General features: G+C 39.6%; 1 protein-coding gene across 2 annotated transcripts; it reads right to left on the bottom strand.

Annotated features, from left to right (window-relative positions):
* Positions 1-6,118: 6,118 nt before the first annotated feature.
* On the bottom strand, positions 6,119-18,286 carry GLYATL2 (glycine-N-acyltransferase like 2). 2 transcript variants are annotated; one of them, XM_059709260.1, is made up of 7 exons: positions 18,158-18,279; positions 12,729-12,937; positions 12,324-12,441; positions 10,838-10,945; positions 9,288-9,414; positions 9,016-9,193; positions 6,119-6,900 (listed from the first exon to the last, which is right to left on the bottom strand). In XM_059709260.1, the coding sequence occupies exons 3-7, from the start codon at positions 12,399-12,401 to the stop codon at positions 6,492-6,494; spliced, it is 900 nt and encodes a 299-aa protein (XP_059565243.1). In that variant the 5' UTR covers positions 12,402-12,441; positions 12,729-12,937; positions 18,158-18,279; the 3' UTR covers positions 6,119-6,491. The 2 variants fall into 2 exon arrangements, with proteins under 2 accessions (XP_059565243.1, XP_059565242.1); XM_059709259.1 differs by lacking the exon at positions 12,729-12,937 and having other exon boundaries at positions 18,158-18,286.
* Positions 18,287-19,179: the final 893 nt, after the last annotated feature.

The following is a 19,179-nucleotide window of genomic DNA, read 5'->3' as shown; positions in this document are numbered from 1 at the left end:
CAAAAGAGGACATTCAGAAAGCCAAGAGACATAAGAAAACATGCTCAAAGTCACTAATCATCCGAGAGATGCAAATCAAAACAGCAATGAGGTACCATCTCACACCAGTCAGACTGGCTATCATCAACAAATCAACAAACGACAAGTGCTTGAGAGGATGTGGAGAAAAAGGAACACTTGTGCACTGCTGGTGGGAATGCAGACTGGTGCAGCCACTATGGAAGACAGTATGGAGTTTCCTTAAAAAACTGAAAATGGAACTCCCATTTGACCCTGTGATCCCACTTCTAGGAATATATCCCAAGAAACCAGAAACACCAATCAGAAAGGATATATGCACCCCTATGTTCATAGCAGCACAATTCACCATAGCTAAGATCTGGAAACAGCCTAAGTGCCCATCAGTAGATGAATGGATTAGAAAACTGTGGTACATCTACACGATGGAATACTATGCTGCTCTAAAAAGGAAGGAACTCTTACCATTTGCAACGTCATGGATGGAACTGGAGAGCATTATGCTAAGTGAAATAAGCCAGTCAATGAAGGAAAAATACCACATGATCTCACTCATTCATGGACAATAGAGACCATTATAAACTTTTGAACAATAATAGATACAGAGGCAGAGCTGCCTCAAACAGATTGTCAAACTGCAGCGGGAAGGCCGGGGAGGGTTGGGGGGCAGGGGGTAGGGGGGTAAGAGATCAACTAAAGGACTTGTATGCATGCATATAAGCATAACCAATGGACATAAGACACTGGGGGATAGGGGAGGCTAGGGGACTATCTAGGGCGGGGGGATAAAATGGATACATATGTAATACCCTTTGTAATACTTTAAGCAATAAAAAAAATAAAAAATAAAATAAAATAAAATAAAATGTTCCATCTTACTGGGAGTAACCTTAACTCCTCTGCTAGCAAGCATATGTGTTAAAAGATCAATACAGAGTCTTTTTTCTTTAGACTCAGTATGGCACATCTTCTTAATGTAAAGATCAATACAGAGTCTTCTTTCTTTGGACTCAGTATGGCACATCTTCTCAACCTAAGTTCTGTACTATCCACCTTCTTACCCTAATTATCCTCTATAGGGGGGTCTGTAGCACCCTGGTGGAGTCCTATCCGTCCCGAGTGTGGGGGTTCTCAATGGGGGGGAGCTTACCTAGGGGAATCCTGTTCCAGGGGTTCCCAAAGGTGTGGACGGAGTCGGCGAAGACTATCCACCCTATTCCTACGGTGGAGTCCGATCCGTCCCGAGTGCAGGGCGCTTACCTAGGGGTCCCTGTTCGGGCGCCATTTGCCGGGGTCCAACCCCAACGGGTCCAGGGGTCCCCAAAGGTGTGGACGGAGTTGGCGAAGAAGGAATGACACGGAGGCAGCCTTCGGGTGATCATCATAGCCAGGTTCCTCTAGCCAGGTTCAGTAGCCAGGTTCTAGTCAGGCTCTCTTGCCAACCTCTGCAGTCAGGTTCAGTCCAGGATCCCTTGCCATGTTCTCCCGCTAGGCTCTGTCTCTAGGCTCCGAGGCCAGTCCCTCTCCAGGATCCTCCGGCATGCTCTCTCCAGCGAAGTTCTTCTGTCTCTAGGCTCCGTGTAGGTTCTGTCTTCTTGATTCTGTTCTAAGTTCTGAGTGTTTCTGTCTTGTTACAACTGTATTTATACCAGTTGATTCAATCCTATCAATCTCTATTACAAAGGTTAGGGCGTTTCTTATCTCCATTCCAGGGAGTAAAGATTATGTAGCTTAAGCATGATTGTTTGTAGTTAAATTGATTAACTACCCGCCTGGCACTTAGTTAAGAGGTTTTATTCCCTCCCTAACTTCAGGGGAAAATCCCTACCTGGGGAAACAACCTTTCTCGGAGAGGTGACCTTGGTTAAAACACAGCGCCAAGAAGGTGAGCAAACATATTAAGAACAGTATTCCATATATGCCAGGCCCTTGAAACAGCAAGGATGGACCGACTCCCGGCAGTCACCAACATGAAAAGGATCCAAAAGGAAATGAAGAATGACATAGCTGCAATAAAGAACACAATGGGAGGCTTAAACAGCAGACTGGAAGAGGCTGAGGACCGCATCAGTGAATTAGAAGACAAGGTAGGAAAAAACACACAAACACATGAGCAACTGGAAAAAAAAAAATAAAACTTAAAAAGCAAGAGGAGAGCTTAAGGGAGCTTTGGGACAACGCAAAACAAAACAACATTCACTTAATAGGGGTACCAGAAGGAGAGGAGGAGAAGCAAAGAATAGAAAACCTGTTTGAAGAAATAATGACAGAAAACTTCCCTGATACTGGCAAGAAAAAAACTACACAAGTCCAAGAAGCACCTAGAGTGCTAAACAAGATGAACCCCAAAAGACCAACACCAAGACACATCATAATTAAATTGGCAAACACCAGTGACAAAGTAAGAATCTTAAAGGCTGCCAGAGAGAGACAGAAAGTTACCTACAAGGGGTCTCTATTAGAATATCAGCTGACTTCTCAACAGAAACACACCATGCAAGAAGGGAATGGAATGAAATATACAAAGTGATGCAAAGCAAGGGAATGAATCCAAGAATACTATACCCAGCAAGGCTATCATTCAAAATTGAAGGTGGAATCAGGAGCTTCACAGACAAAAAAGGGCTAAGAGAGTTTATTACCACCAAACCAGCAATGCAAGAAATGCTAAAGGGACTGAAGAAACAGAAAGACAAGAAGAAACACATGGTTTCTTCTGCCTGTAATGCTAAACATTAAGAATAAAAATGACCACAAACAAGTTCTTTTCAATAATAACATTAAATGTAAATGGATTAAATGCTCCAATCAAAAGAAACAGGGTAGCTGAATGGATAAGAAAACATGACCCATATATTTGCTGTCTGCAAGAGACCCACCTCAGAACAAAGGATTCACACAGACTGAGAGTGAAGAGATGGAAAAAAAAATTTTCAGGCAAATGGAAATGAGAAAAAAGCTGGGGTTGCGATACTTATATCTGACAAAATAGACTTCAAAGTAAAGGCTATAACAAGAGATAAGGAAGGCCACTACATAATACTAAAGGGGGCAATTCAACAAGAAGATATAACTCTGGTAAACATATATGCACCCAATACAGGAGCACCCAAATACATAAAAAAACTTCTGGAATATATCAAGGGAGAGATCAATAGCAATACAGTCATAGTAGGGGACTTTAATGCCCCACTGACACCACTGGATAAATCCTCTAAACAAAAAATCAGCAAAGAAAGAGCAATCCTAAATGACTCACTAGATCAGATGGACTTAATTGACATCTTCAGAATATTTCACCCCAAAGCTACAGAATATACATTCTTCTCCAGTGCACATGGGACATTTTCAAAGATAGACCATATATTAGTACATAGGCAAAGTCTCTTCAAATTCAACAGAATAGAAATCATAACAAGCATCTTCTCAGATCACAATGGCATAAAATTAGAAATTAAGTACAATAAAAACATTGAAAAAAAATCAAACACTTGGAGGCAAAATAGCATGCTATTAAGCAAAGACTCGGTTACCAGAGAGATCAAAGAAGAAATAAAAAGCATCCTGGAAACAAATGACAATGAAAACACAACAATCCAAAATCTATGGGACACAATGAAAGCAGTCCTGAGAGGAAAGTTCATAGCTCTACAGGTCTACCTCAAAAAAAAAGAAAAACTGGCAATAAATGATCTAACCCTACAACTCAAAGAGTTAGAAAGAGAGCAACAAGAAAAGCCCACAGTATCCAGAAGGAAGGAAATAATAAAGATCAGAGCAGAAATAAACAACATAGAGACAAAAAAAAAACACACACACAAAACAATACAAAAGATCAATGAAACCAAGAGCTGGTTCTTTGAGAGGATTAACAAGATTGATGAACCTCTCTCTAGCTAGGCTCACCAGGAAACAAAAAGAGAGGATCCAAATAAACAAAATCAGAAATGAAAGAAGAAATAACAACAGACCCCACAGAAATACAAAGGATTGTTAAAAAATACTATGAACAACTCTACTCCAACAAAGAGCTAAATATAAGATCTGAAACAATGAATTACATAGAAGAAAACATAGGTATTGAATTTATGGACCTTGTTCATAGATAACACATTATGAATTTGACCCCAAAGGCATGAGAAGTAAAGGTAAAAGTAAATGTATGAAACTATGTCAATCTATGAAGCTTCTCCACCACAAAAAAGTAACTGCCAACATAACAAAATAGACAATCAACCGAATGGGAGATATTTTCAAATAACAGTTTTGACATGGGGTTAATATCCACATACACAAAGAACTTAAAAACTCTCTCTGTTTCTCTCTCTCTCTCTCTCTCTCTCTCTCTCTCTCTCTCTCTCTCTCCCTCTCTCTCTCTCCCCCACACACACACACACACACTAAAACCCAAAGTACCCAATTTGAAAATGGGCAAAAGACCTGAATAGATACTTCTCCAAAAGGACATACAGATGACCAATAGACCTATGAAAAGGTGTTCAATGTCACTAATCATCAGAGAGATGCAAATTAAAAGCAGAGTAAGATATCACCTCCCACCTGTCAGAATGGCTATCAACAAAAAAATCAACAAACAAGTGTTGGTGAAGATGTAGAAAAGGGAAGCTTTGTGCAATGTTGGTGGGAATGCAGATTGGTGCAACCATTATTGAAAACAATATGGAGTTACCTCAAAAAATGAAAAATGGAATGGCCTTATGACCTAGTGATTCCACTTTCGGGAATTTATCTGAAGAAACCTAAAACATGAAAGAATATATGTACCCCATATGTTTATTGCAGTATTATTCACAATAGCCAAGATTTGGGAGCAGCCCATGTGTCCTTCAATAGAGGACTGGATAAAGAAGATGTAGTACATATGCACAATGGAATACTACTCTGATGTAACAAGGAAGAAAATTTTACCCTTCGCAACAAAATGGATAGGTCTTGAAAATATTATGCTAAGCGAAATAAGTCAGTCAGAAAAGGCTAAGAACTGAATGATTTGACTTAAATGTAGGATGTAAAACTGAAACTCATAGACACAAACAAAATTATGGTGGTGACCAGAAGGAAGGCGGTGGGGGAATGGTTAAGTGTAAAGGAAGCCAAGTATATGATGATGGAAGATGATTTGACTGAGGTTGGTGGACACACAATGCAATATACAGATCATGTATTATAGGAATGTACACTTGAAACCAATATGACCCTATTAATCAATGTCACCCCAATAAATGTAATTTTAAAAAAAGAGAAATGCTAATCAGTCTCAGATTGGAAACATCTGTGGCTTTGCTCATGGAGAAACATAAACTCAATTTTCATACATGATAGGCTGAACAATGACTCTCAATGATGTCCAGGTGTTAATCCTGTGAAGCTTTGAATGTTAAATTATATGATATTGAAGAGGTGATTAAATTAAGCATTTTGAAATGAGAAAATTATCCTGTGTTACAACCCAAATGGACCCTAAGTGTAATCACAGGTGTCCTAGTAAGGAGGAAGGGAGACTTGAATACAGAAACAAAGGCTAAGTAAAGAGGATAAAAGTAGAGGGCCACCCGCCAGGGAATGAAGACAACCTGGAGAAGAGGAGGAAATGGATTCTTCCTTAAGAACCTCCAGAGGAACAGGCCTTGTTGGCACTTTGATTTTTATCCGATAAGACCTATTTTGGATTTCTGACTGCAGAAATGTAAGATAATATTATCTTATATTTTGTTGATTTAAGCCACTAAGTTTGTGGTCATTTGTTACAAAACTAATACAGCATAGATATAAAAATCATCTTGAATATGAAGACACACAACTCAACCTACCAAACCCCTATAATAAAAGCTAGTCAGAAAACCAAACTGGTCGGGGGATAATGGAGGGATAAGAACACATATGTAATACCTTCATCAATAAAGAAATTTAAAAAATAAAAAAAATAAAAAAGAAGGAAATCAAACTGTCCCATACTTTAATTCAGGAGAATATCTCAAAGGACCCAAAGCACCCAGGACCCAAAGCAATGATACTGAGTGCTTCTGAAAAGTACGTTGGAAAACTTTGTAAGAGGTAGGGGAGGGTACCAGAGGAGACATTTTTCAAGCAGACTTTTTATTTTCAAAGATAGAAGCATGAAAAAACAGGATTCTTTCACAAAAGACATCTTCAAAGAAGAAAATATTGCTTTTAAAGGATTTTCTTGGCACTAATGATTGACATTGGGTGATTTTAATTAGGAAATGTCTGTCACTATCAAGGAAATTATGGCATCCACGGGCCAAGCTTCTAATTTTCTATAAATTGAATGAGGAGGAAAATTAAAATATTACATAAGGATGAGCTTAGGTAATTCATGGACCCCAGATAATTGGATGATTTTTCTTGCACTAATATAGATTACCCATGTTGGTGTTTGTGCTGATGTGTTTTCACTGATAAGAAAGGCTCGAAATGGGCAATGGCACCAATCAGCAATATTTCTTGGGGATGCAATTCCACTGATGCCAGCCACAAGGAAGAAACTTAAATCCAAAGCTTCTCAGTATCTGTATGTAATCTTCTCTATTATCTGCCACATGAAAATAGAACGGTATTTTTTTCTGAATAAGATACTCTAGCACATGATAACCAATTTGCATCATGTTGCCTTGGCGTCGGTATTTAGGGACAGTATTACCCATTCTTATCTCACAGGACTGTTCCATCACAACCCAAGAGATAGGAACCCCCTCTGGACCCAGCAAGCCAAATCCTGGAAAATGCTGGAGGCAGTGTTCAACATATTTCAAGCTCCTCTCATTTTTTCCAAAGTCCCAATTCTCATTCACAAGCCCTGCATGTGAGGCATCCAAGTAGATGCTTGAAAAGTCTCCTTTCCTGCCAAGAAAAAAAGAGAATTTATTCAGCCAGTTTTTACCAAACATCAGGATTACAGAGTATGAATATGATACCATTCCTTTTCTTTGGGTCCCACAGCTTAGAGGAGGAAACAGATAAACAAAAAAAAGTACTGTTTTTATGTCTGCTTCAAAATCTTCCCAAATAATTGAGAGGGAGAAAATCCTGATTACTTTATGATGCAGAAAGCACATCTCAGAAAAAGCCGAAGCAAATGCTCAAGGAGGAATAAAATGAGCTGATAGATGTACCCCAGAGCGACCTTTCATGTGGCTGAATTCTCTTTGAAGGTTCACGTGGGAAACACGTGGATTCTGAATTCGACTACACAAAATATCTAAATAGACAAGATAATATTTATTTTAACAGATAATTCAGTAAAATGTATGTCGCAGGAAGATGAGAGTAATGTTAATCTTACAGCTGCATGTGTCCCAAGGCCCATCAACAAATGGGAAGTATCAAAAATGCCATTTGAGAAGCATCAATATAGGGGAGATGTTGGGTCTGGGGGTGGTAACAAATCCTGATTCTCTCAATGGATAAGTTATCTGAGAGTTAGTGTTCTTATCTGCAAAATCAGAAAAACATCCTCTGTGGCAGGGGAGGTTGGGGCAGGTGGAAGATTTCAAAGAACTTTTAGCCCTCCCCAGAGAGGAAGAGTTTCCAGGAACTTGTCAATTTCAAAGTGGATCTATGTTTGCTCAAGGGTGAGGTCACTGGGCACTAAATCATCTGCACAGGAGTGAGGCTTTCTTTTTGCTCTTTTCTGTGCCTGACCTGATCCTAGTCCTGCTTCTTCAAAGGCCTGGAGCCTTGTCGCCTGCCTCCTCCTGTGGAATAACCGCATTTGGAAACACAGATAGACAAAAGAAAAATTTAAATATCGTTGGCTTTCCCAGCTAAATCAACGGTATGTGTGAGTGGGAATTTATATTTTAGTTATTCTTTTGAATTAGTAATACAGTTATAAAGCATAAATGGATATTAACTGAAAATAATTACTTCTCTCTCTGATCCCCTATTACCCAGTTATCTTCTCTAGAGGCAACTAGTCATACAATGTATTTAGGTAATTTTCTAGAGGTATTCTATGCAATTTTCCATGTGTACGTACTGTGATAGCATACGGTATACAATGTTTTGTCCACCTGAATTGCCATTTCTTTTTTTCACTTAGCAATGTATTTTGGAATTCTTTTCTTATCAATTCATATTGAGCTGCTTCATTCTTGTTAATAGCTGCATATTATTCCAGTGTTTGGGTTATACTTTAATGAATTTATCCATGCCCCTACTGATAAACACTTAGGTAGTTTCAGATGTTATGCTATCACATATTAAATTCATCAAAGTTTTACCATCAAATTTGGTAATATCTTCACTTAATGTACATATTTTTGATCCAACCATTTCAATTCTAGGAATCCATCTTTCAGAACTATTTATAAAGCTTGTGCAATGATCTATTTATGAAGATATTTATTACAGAATTTTTGTTATTAGGAAGAACTGGAGATAAATTAAATGTGTGTTAATATGGTAATATATAATTATGTACCTCCCTATTATAGAAATCTATGCAGCTGTCCAAATAAATGCAAGATATCTGTGTGAGCTTACATGAAAGATGTATATAATATATTGGCTGAATGAAAAAAGTAAGCTGCAATACAGTATGTGTGTATGTTATTTTAAAAAATAGGAAAAAAACAACAAAATCACACATAGTACTAAAAGCATAAACACCAATGTTAAGCATATTTACACCTGTATGAAAGATTGTGGAGAATCCATGTAGGCAAACTGTTGTTTTTTATTTTGACTACTTGTATATTTTGTACACCATGCAGCATTTTTTGCAAAAAGTAAAGATTTTTCAGTGCCACCATGAGGTACAGTATTCTGCCAGGTAAAGGACTCGTCTGGTGAAGGCACTGCCCATGCTCAGCAAACCAAGTTTCCTTCCTTTACCCATGCAACTCTGTACCTCATCATAATTTAGCCTCAAATCTTACATTTCCAAATTTAATCTAACATGGCAACTGAATGATTCTATCAGGAATTTGGGAAGCAAAAAAAGAAAAATCTCACTTGCTAGCTTCATCCATGTTGAACATTTTATTTAGCACCAAATTCACATTGCCATCACTTGATGTCTTGAATAGCTCTGATATATCTAACGTAAAGAGCGTGGTCTTCGTGTAATCCACCTTCACTGATTTTGAAGCTGAAACCTTTTTTATTGCCTCACCCAAGTTCTCTTGGCAACCTGGAGAGAGGAGAAAGACAGGCTCAGCATCACCCCATCCATATCGACTGTGAACAAACCAGGGGGCCTTTGCCTATTCACTCAGACCAATTACCTTGGATCTGGAAGGCTTGCTCCCAGTTGATAACCTGGGGGGATGCCAGGACTTCCTCCAAGTTGTCAAAAGCTTTGGTGAAGATGTGGTAAGTGTTGGTATAGTGATCCAGATCATCTTTCATCTCCTGATATAACAAATATCAATCAAATTTACATAGCACTATAATTTACCAAATGTTCTTGCCTATGTCTGGAGTGCTAGAGACATGATGCCCTCTGTTTTTCTGAGAGAGGTGTATAAAATGGCCTTGGAATCCCTTGAATAATAAGTCAGTATTGACACACTGAAGGTGTTCCTTTTCTTTTCTTTTTTAATTTAAATTCTTTATTGTTTAAAGTATTATGTAAGTCTCCTTTTCCCCCTCTTTGACCTCTCCCCAGCCACCCCACACCCCAGCACATGCCCTCACCACCCCTCCTGTCTGTGTCCATTGGTTATGCTCATATGCATGCATACAAGTCCTTTGGTTGATCTCTCACCCCCTCACTCCCCGCTACGTCTCTATGAAAGATGTTTCCTTTCTGATGGTGTACTGAAGTCAGCTGCCCTTGGGAGGGTAGGTAAGTAGCTCCATTGTCTGGGATGGAAGAGGCATCAGGGTTAGATAAAGATCTAAAAGATAGAGTGCCTCTGGTATAGAGAGAAGTATAAGAAACAGGGTTGGTGGGGGTGGGGAGCGGTCAACCCTGAGTCTGTGAGGAGACAATGCCTAAGCTAATTCTGACTTAACACTCTGGGGCTGACATGGCGATTGACACTTGGTGCACATGTGAATAAAGAGGACTTTGAGAAAGATCCATCATCCAGAGCTCAGAGCAGCACCTGGAGTAGAGAGCCAGGTCTGCCTCTGCCTACGTGCTTACTTTCTGATTCGGACACCCGGGGTGGGGTGGGGGGCGCAGAGGATCCTGGGGGTCACTGCAGGTGATGTGTTCTAACTCACCTAATTACTATGTAAATAGGGGGAAGGTTAAATACCCCTATTCTGAGATGGAAGGAATTCACTGCTTATACTACCCAAACCTGGAAGATGGGGAAGACATTCTGATTAAATATACATGATTTATCTGTTGTTTAACAATTCTCTCACATAATAATTTTATCAACTTTATTTTTTATAGTTAAGAGAGCAGCTGTCTTCCCAAGGTCACACATCTAGCCACTTGGCAGGTTTAGATCTCAATCCCAATACTGACTTAAGTATTATTGTATTGTGCTTATTAAGTCATAGAGAAAGACAAACATTTCTAACTACTTCCAGCCATAGGCTTCTATGTTGAGGTACATGGCTATGATCAGACTCTTAATAGAAAAGAATGCACTAGATGGGATCCTACTGTTATTTACAAAACTGTACTATTAGCTAGTTGGTCTATTCCCATGCCTAATCTCACTGTCTTACCTTCTCCCTCAAACAGCCTTTCAAACCCTATATGAATCAGGGATGCCAAGGTTGTTCTTCCCAGCCACCAGCCTCAGTTCTCTCATTACCACAGAGAGACCATCCAAGCATGACCAGCCTGGTATTCAGTAGCTTGAGCTCTCACCTCTTTCTTAGGTCGAGTAATGACTATCTGATAATCTGGCCAGGCATCCACCAGCACCTCCAGGTTGAATGGGTTTTTATTTTTAATGTGAAAAATAGCTCCATATACCTACAAGAGCAACAGAACAAAACAGGAGAGGAAGTTCTTCTTTGAAATAGAGCCTTGGATCTGGTATAGGAAGTAAGACCAGGAGTTAGGGAGACTGAACAGGATAGAACCAGGGCTTCCAGAATAGTTCTTTGGACTATTTATTGGAAGATATGCTTCCAAATGGCCCAGTAAGGACCCACAAAAATCCAAGTTAATAGCTGAATCATTAAGAACTGGGACCCTTCCCCTGGCTGGTGTGGCTCAGTAGGTTGAGAATAATCCCAGATATCAAAAGGTTGATGGTTCAATTTCTGGTCAGGGTATATGCCTGGTTGCAGGCTCAATCCTTAGTGGGGAGTATGTGTGGGAGGCAACCGATCGATGTTTCTCACATCAGTGTTTCTCTCTCTCTCTACCTCTCTCTAAAAATCAATAAAAACATATTTTTTTAAAAAAAAACACACACCTGGGTCCCTTGAAATTCATCCATTCATTCATTTTTTAAACATTCATAGCATTTTTCCCATTTTTTAATTTCATACCATACCATATTACTTATGGGGCATCTATTATATATCAGATGTTTGTCAAGTATAGAGAATTCAAAGAGGAAATAACATGGCTACTGCCTTCAAGTTAAATCTGGAAGGGGAGAGAAATACCTGCTCTGATCATAATGGGACACATGTTCTGATACATGTATGTGTGTGGTGGTGTGGTGTCCCAGGGAGGAAGTGGTGGAAGACTAATAGAAGTAATACTTGAATTGGGCCTTGAGGGATAAGTAAAATTTTTCCTGGGCAAGATAAAGAGAGAAGGATGGCAAGTAAATCCTCGTAGGAGAAAAAGCATTAATGAATTCTTGAAGGTGAAGCAGATTGTATTCTACCTGCAGAACTACCCTCAGTGAGGGGCTCAATAATTGTAATGTGGTATATGACAAGGGAATGTTGGGAGATGGAATAGAAGAGGTTGGGGCATTTTTTAATAAACCTTTGTATACCCAATTAAGGATTGTGGTCTTTATTCTATAGACAGAATACTGAACCTCTACTGAAATTTTAAAACAAGGAATGATATGATTATATTTATTCAGAGAGATGACTCTTGCTCACCAAGTTGCAGGTGAGATAGTAATATTGAAAACAGGGAGCTATTGCAATAGCCTGGAGTAAAGAAGTATCTACTAGAGATAGCAATATAGTTAGCTCAAAAGATGTTTAAGAAGCTGAAAAAGAGTAAGGTAGGTAAATGGATATAGCTATTAAAATCATCCCTGAAGAAGGAATTTGACTTTAAACTTGGACTTCCATCCACCTGCGAAAGGTTCTGAGCCCTGAACCTATCCTCCTTACACCTCAGCCCTGTCTCCCCACATCACCCACTACTCTCTCACCTTATAGGACTCAGGGATGCTCTTTTCCAAGGATTCATACAGAATCTGCAGGTTCTGGGGTTCATTAATCACAAACATCTTGTGTAACACCTCAGCCCCCTTCCCTCAGGAAGATGATCTAAAGAAATAAACACACAAACAAAAACACCTGGAGAGATGAGACAGGTGTCCAGGGAGAGGAGAAAAGTGAAGCCACCTAGGACACCATACACTGTCAGATGTAAAGGGCTTTAGAAATTACCTCATCCAACCCTTTCATTTTACAAATAAGAAACTAAAGCCCATAGCTGCAACTGGATCTCAGGTCTCCTTGGTGATTTCTCTATAATTCCAAGGTAAGTAACATTAACGTATCTGGTGAAACAAATCTCCGAAAGCCCATTTGATTCAAATCAGACCAAGGACCTGAGAGGTGAATGTCTTCAGCTGTTCAGATGCAAATAGAGAATAATGTATCTTTTCAGACATTGTCCCTAGGGATCCTCAAGGCCCCTCCAGGCATTGAGACACATGCTCTAATGTTGCCATAGCATCAGTGGTATTTTTCAGCCATCATGAGAGAATGAGATTTTCTGGAGAAGATTCTGAAGACCATATTGTGTAGTCCCTTTCTTCTAATAAACAAAATTAGAGAAGAGAAAATTGTTGATTAGTAGTGATACTACCCAAGTATAAATTGTCAAAAGTCTAGGAATTATATTCTAGTAACCTTAAAAAAAGAATAAGCCCTTTTATTCAATAACTAGAGGCCTGGTGCATGAAATTCATGCACGGGTAGGGTCCCGAGGCCTGGCCGGTGACCAGGGTCAATCTGTGGAGCAACTGGCAGGGCAATTGGGCTCTACCCCCTCACCAACCCCCAGCCAGCCCCACCCCCTCACTGACCCCAGTCACCTCCCTCTGCGGGGTGGCTGGTGGGGCTATCAGGGGACCCCCACTGGCACATGCCTTGGCTGGCCTGGGGCCTACAGGCTGGGGGCAGCTCCTGCTTTGAGTGTCTGCCCCCTGGTGATCAGTGTACATCATAACGACCAGTCGTTCCACCGGTCGTTTTGCTGTTTGGTCAATTTTCATATTAGGCTTTTTGCCGGGGTCCAACCCCAGCAGGTCCAGGGGTCCCCAAAGGTGTGGACGGAGTCGGCGAACAGTATCCACCCTCTTCCTATGGTGGAGTCCTATCCGTCCTGAGTGCGGGGCGCTTACCAAGGGGTCCCTGTTCGGGCGCCAGATGCCGTGGTCCAACCCCAGCAGGTCCAGGGGTTCCCAAAGGCATAGACCGAGTCGGCGAAGAAGGAATGACACGGAGATAGCGTTCAGTTGATCAGCAGCCTAGCCAGGATCTCTAGCCAGGATCTCCAGCCAAGTTCTGGTCTGGATCTCCAGAGAGGTTCTGCTTAGGATCTCCAGCCAGGTTCTGTCCAGGTACTCCAGTCAGGTTCAGTCACCAGGTTCTAGTCAGGTTCTCTTGCCAATTTCTGTAGTCAGGTTCAGATGCTGGGGTCCATCTTCTGTCTCTAGAGAACGTTCTGTGTAGGTTCTGTGCCTAGGCTCTGTCTCTCTTGGTCCTGTCTTCCAAGCCCTGTCTCCTAAGTTCTGTGTCTTTCTGTCTTCTGAATTCTGTCTCATGAGTTGTGTGTTCTAAGTTCTGAGAGTTTCTGTCTTGTTACAACTGTATTTATACCAGTTGATTCAATCCTATCAATCTCTATTACAAAGGTTAGGGCGTTTCTTATCTCCATTCCAGGGAGAAAAGATTATGTAGTTTAAGCATGATTGTTCGTAGTTAAAGGGATTAGTTACCCGCCTGGCACTTAGTTGAGGGGTTTTATTCCCTCCCTAACTTCAGGGGAAAATCCCTACCTGGGGATTCAACCTTTCTCGGAGAGGTGACCTTGGTTAAAACACAGCGCCAAGAAGGTGAGCAAACATATTAAGAACCGTATGCCATATATGCCAGGTCCCTTGAAACAGCAAGGATGGACCGGCTCCCGGCAGCTTTTATTATATAGGATTCCCCTTCTAGAAACTCATTCCAGGAAAGAAAATGATATATATCTATAAAGGTATAAACACAACGTAATCCATTGTAGTATTAGGTTGTGAATTTAGAAATGATCCAACATTCATTATAGAAAAAGTGCTAAGTTAATGATGGCATATCCAAATAATGGGTTGCCAGGCAGCCACTACAATGCTGTCTTCAAAGTGTATTTAATGACATAGGGAAATTCCATGTTATAAAGTCAAGAAAATATATTGATGTAATCCCAAATTAGTAATATAAAGATGGATAGGGAGCCCAGTCTGCATGGCTCAGTGGTTGAGCATTGACCTATAAATGAGGTCACAGTTTGATTCCCAGTCTGAGCACATGCCAGGGTTACAGGCTCAATCCCCACTGGGCCATTTATTTCCAACCATAAGGCTTTCTCGAAGTAGAATTTTTCTGGATTAACCTGATCCAATAGAAACTCTGTTATGATCCTTCATAAAAATAAGTTGAAGAATATAAATGTTTAACAAGATAAGAGAGGAAGAGGGGCCAACAGAGCAGACTAAGGAAGAATTGTCAAAAAACAGTGTGAAAAATAAGAGCAGTATCTCAGAAGTCAAAATAAGAGGAACTTCATTTAAAGAAGAGAGTGACCAGAGAAGTCAAATGCTGCTGAGAACCTGAGAGAGATGAGCACAAAAATGCCAATGTATTTTGGAGTTAGGAATTGATTTCTGATTTGATGAGAGATATGCCATGGAATGATGGAGAAAGAAATCCAGGTTAAGGTGATTGGAGAATAAATGAAATGTAAGAAAATGAAGATAAGTCTTTCAAAGAGCTGCATCAGGAAAGGAAGGAAAAGGGTATGATAGTAAGAAGGAGGGCTGGAGACTGCAGGAGCTTAAAGGAAGGCATTTCTTATTAGATGAGAAAGAGAAGCTTATTGATGTTAACTATAGAAAGCAGGTAAGATGGACAGAAATTGATGGGCTAATGGACTTAATAAGAGATGGAACGGGGAAAGAAAAATAGCTAAATCAATGGACCAGGCACTGTTTCAAATCCTTTATGTTTATTAACTCATTCTATCTTCAGTCACACCTCTATGTGTAAGTATTGGGATTAGTTTTATACAGAAAGAATACCTCTTCTACACAAAGGAAAAAAATATTTTAGCTTAGGTGTGGATATAGGTATATGTGTGTGAGCACTTTTGAGTAGAAGAAAGAACAGGAAGTTGAAATGTTATCTCTGAATATCTATTTTATGGAAGAAATAGAATGGAAAATCATCTTTTGGAAGTGAGTAGGGTGAGGGAATGCACCAGATAAACATAGAGAGAAAAAATAGGGTGTTAATGCTAAAAATTAAAGTTTGAATGGCCTCTGATGCTAGTTAGAGAAAATGTAGAGTAGGAATACATAGAGCAATTGCAAGACATAGGGTCAGATGCAGGTGGAAAACCATCATTTGGGAGTTATATTCATCCACATGTATGATCTCAGTACCCCAGAGGCCAGAAGAAGAGAAGAAAAATTGAAATGAAGCAGGGTTAAATTTTTCCAGACTTAGAGCAGCAGATAAGTGGCGAAGTTTTTGAGAATAAAGGAAAGAGACACTTTAAAGTAAGTTAAAATTGTGGAATCTAGGAGAAAGGAGAAATTAAGTTAGGATAGGGACTAATCAAGTGGGAAAAGATGAAGAGAACAAAGGATAAAAGCACTTTATGGGATCAAAGAATAGCAATGGTGATAGGTAGGGGGAATGTATTCAGAGAATAGGAGATTGGAATCAGAAATTAGGCTATTTGAGGTTAGGATTTCAGAAGTAAATCAGTTCAAGTCAGAGAAATAGTCATGCCCATCCAGTGTTGCTCAGTGGTTGAGCATTGACCCATGAACCAGGAGCTCAAGGTTTGATTCACAGTCAAGGCACTTGTCTGGGTTTCAGGCTGAATCCCCAATAGGGGGCATGCACAAAGCAGCCGATCAGTGATTCTCTCTCATCACTGTGTCTATCTCTCTCTTCCTCTCTCCCTTCCTCTCTCTGAAATCAATAAAAACATATTTTTAAAAATAGAGATGTCAATAAGGAAATGGGTGTTGTAGGTATCACAGATGTTACCGGGATGTGACAAGAGTTTGATGGAGAGAAATATCTGTGAACCCGGTGCCAAATACATCAATGATTAGAGAGAAATTTGTCAGAGAGAAACAGGAAAGGGTAAAACTTCATCTTAGCCACATGACACTTCATTCAAAGAAGGAAGCGTTTTTCTATGCAAATGGACAAGGGACACTTTAGAACAGGGGTGGGCAAACTTTTTGACTCGAGGGCCACAATGGGTTCTTAAACTGGACCGGAGGGCCGGAACAAAAGCATGGATGGAGTGTTTGTGTGAACTAATATAAATTCAAAGTAAACATCATTACATAAAAGGGTACGGTCTTTTTTTTCAATAGTTTTATTCATTTCAAACGGGCTGGATCTGGCCCGCGGGCCGTAGTTTGCCCACGGTTGCTTTAGAACCATGGATTGAAGGCAAGGAGAATGTTGTTTCTCGTCTTTACTCACAGTGTTACTATAGGTCTGGAGGGTGGCAGGGAAAGGCATACACATACCAATACTTTATAATTCAAGGAAAGGATTTGGACATCTTACCAGTTCAAAATAACACATGCTGGCTTTGTAGATTTTTAAAGTACTTTCTGGCTCCAGGGACCTACAATGTTTTTAGGAATTAGTTCCCAATATTGGGCTTGGGTCCAAGAGTTTGCAAGGGGAAAAAAATGAATTAACAAATAAAAATTCTTTTTTTTTCCCAGAGGGGAGTGGATTTCTACAATCTCTTATTTTCTTCTTTTTTTACTTTAAGTTATTTTATACCACCCCCCCCAGAGATAACCATTATTCTGACATCTACAATAATCAATTATTTTTGCCTGTTCACATAAATGAAATTATACATTATATATTCTTTTGTTTATGGCTTCTTTGACACAACATTTTTTTAATATTTATCCATGTTTTCATGTGCATTCAGACTCCAGCTTTTTTTTTACTGTTATACAGTGTTCCACTGTAGGAGCATCCCACAATTTATTTATCCACTCACCTGTTGATGAGTATTTGAGTTGACTTTAAATTATGTTTTATTTTTCAATTTATTGCATTTCAGTGAAATACAATATATATTAGTTTCAGGTATACAACCCAGTGGTTAGACATTACATAACTTATTAAGAGATCATCCCAATAAATCTTGTGCCCATCTATCACCGTATATAGTTATTACAATATTATTGACTATTTAGAATTGAAGGACATATGAAGAGCTTTCCAGGCCAGAAAAGCTATGGAGTTTGTCACCACCAAACCAGAATTACATTTGAAATGTAAAGGGTCTTCTTTAAGAAGGAAAAGAAAAAATATTAATAATAAAATGACAATAAATACTTATCTATCAACAACTAAATATAAAACAAACAAACAATCAGAACAGAAACAGACTCATAGAGAGAAAATTTTGACCATTGTCTCATGGGAGGGAAGTTGGTCAGGTTAGGTGGAAAAGGTGAAGGGATTAAGAAGTACAAATTGGTAGTTACAGAATAGTCATGGGAATATAAATACAAATTCTTTTTTAAATTATTTTTAATTATAGTTGATATACAGTATATTAGTTTCAAGTGCACAACATAGTGTTCATATACATTACAAAATGATCACCACAATAAGTCTAGTAACCATCGTAAATACAAATTCTTTAGAACCAGGATCCTAATTAATAGGAAGGCTGAAAAAGACAAGACACTGCTGTCCAAAACAATCTGCTTACCTGAAGTTTTTTTGTAGACCTGTGTGCACACCACCTTCTGCAGTCACTCAGTGTGGCAATGGAGAAGCTTCTGTGGCTACCACCTTATAGACTCCACCAACCAAACTTGAACTGACTCAGGCGTCACTATGCAGCATAGAACTCCAAGAAGAACTAGGTTCCTAATGAGTCAACTGAAGGAACTGTTCGTTGACATGAAGTAAGAGACTTTGTGGAGCAGAGGAAGATAGGGGATGTGTTCTATACTGGAAAACGTCTACCATTATAAAATGTTTCCCACTGAACATTTTTATTTATATATCATCACTTGTAGCTGATTGGATACTCCAAAGCAATAAATAATAAGGCATGTTGTGGAGTTGGCAGAAACTGTCCAGCTGCAGAGTTATTTAAATAGTATCATTAGGGCAAACAGAAGACCTGAAAAATTTGACTTCATTTCAAAATGCCTGGCCCAATGCTTTCAATCATATGACCTGGGGGGAAGCCAAGAACTCCTCAGGGAAGTGGATGTTAGCCTGAGAACTGGGCTTGGTACAAGTTATCCCTTTTGTTCTTTAAAATGAATGGAGACAAATAAGGGAAGGGCATTGTAAACATAGAAAAAAGAAGAGTTACTGGACAAAAGTTCGGTAGGGATTGGGATTACTTTTGGAGAGGAACAGAGGTAAATTTTGTCTTTTAAAAGTGTGTTCCGGCCCTAACCGGTTTGGCTCAGTGGATAGAGCGTCGGCCTGTGGACTGAAAGGTCCCAGGTTCGATTCCAATCAAGGGCATGTACCTGGGTTGCGGGCACATCCCCAGTGGGGGGTGTACAGGAGGCAGCTGATCAATGTTTCTCTCTCATCAATGTTTCTAACTCTCTATCCCTCTCCCTTCCTCTCTGTAAAAAATCAATGAAATATATTTAAAAAAAAAAAAAAGTGTGTTCCGCCCTAACCGGTTTGGCTCAGTGGATAGAGCACAGCCTGCGGACTCAAGGGTCCCAGGTTCGATTCCGGTCAAGGTCATGTACCTTGGCT

Source organism: Myotis daubentonii, chromosome 9 (assembly GCF_963259705.1).
Source record: "Myotis daubentonii chromosome 9, mMyoDau2.1, whole genome shotgun sequence".
NCBI lineage: Eukaryota > Metazoa > Chordata > Mammalia > Chiroptera > Vespertilionidae > Myotis > Myotis daubentonii.
The sequence above is the reverse complement of the archived record's forward strand: the minus strand, read 5'-3'. Positions and strand labels throughout refer to the sequence as shown.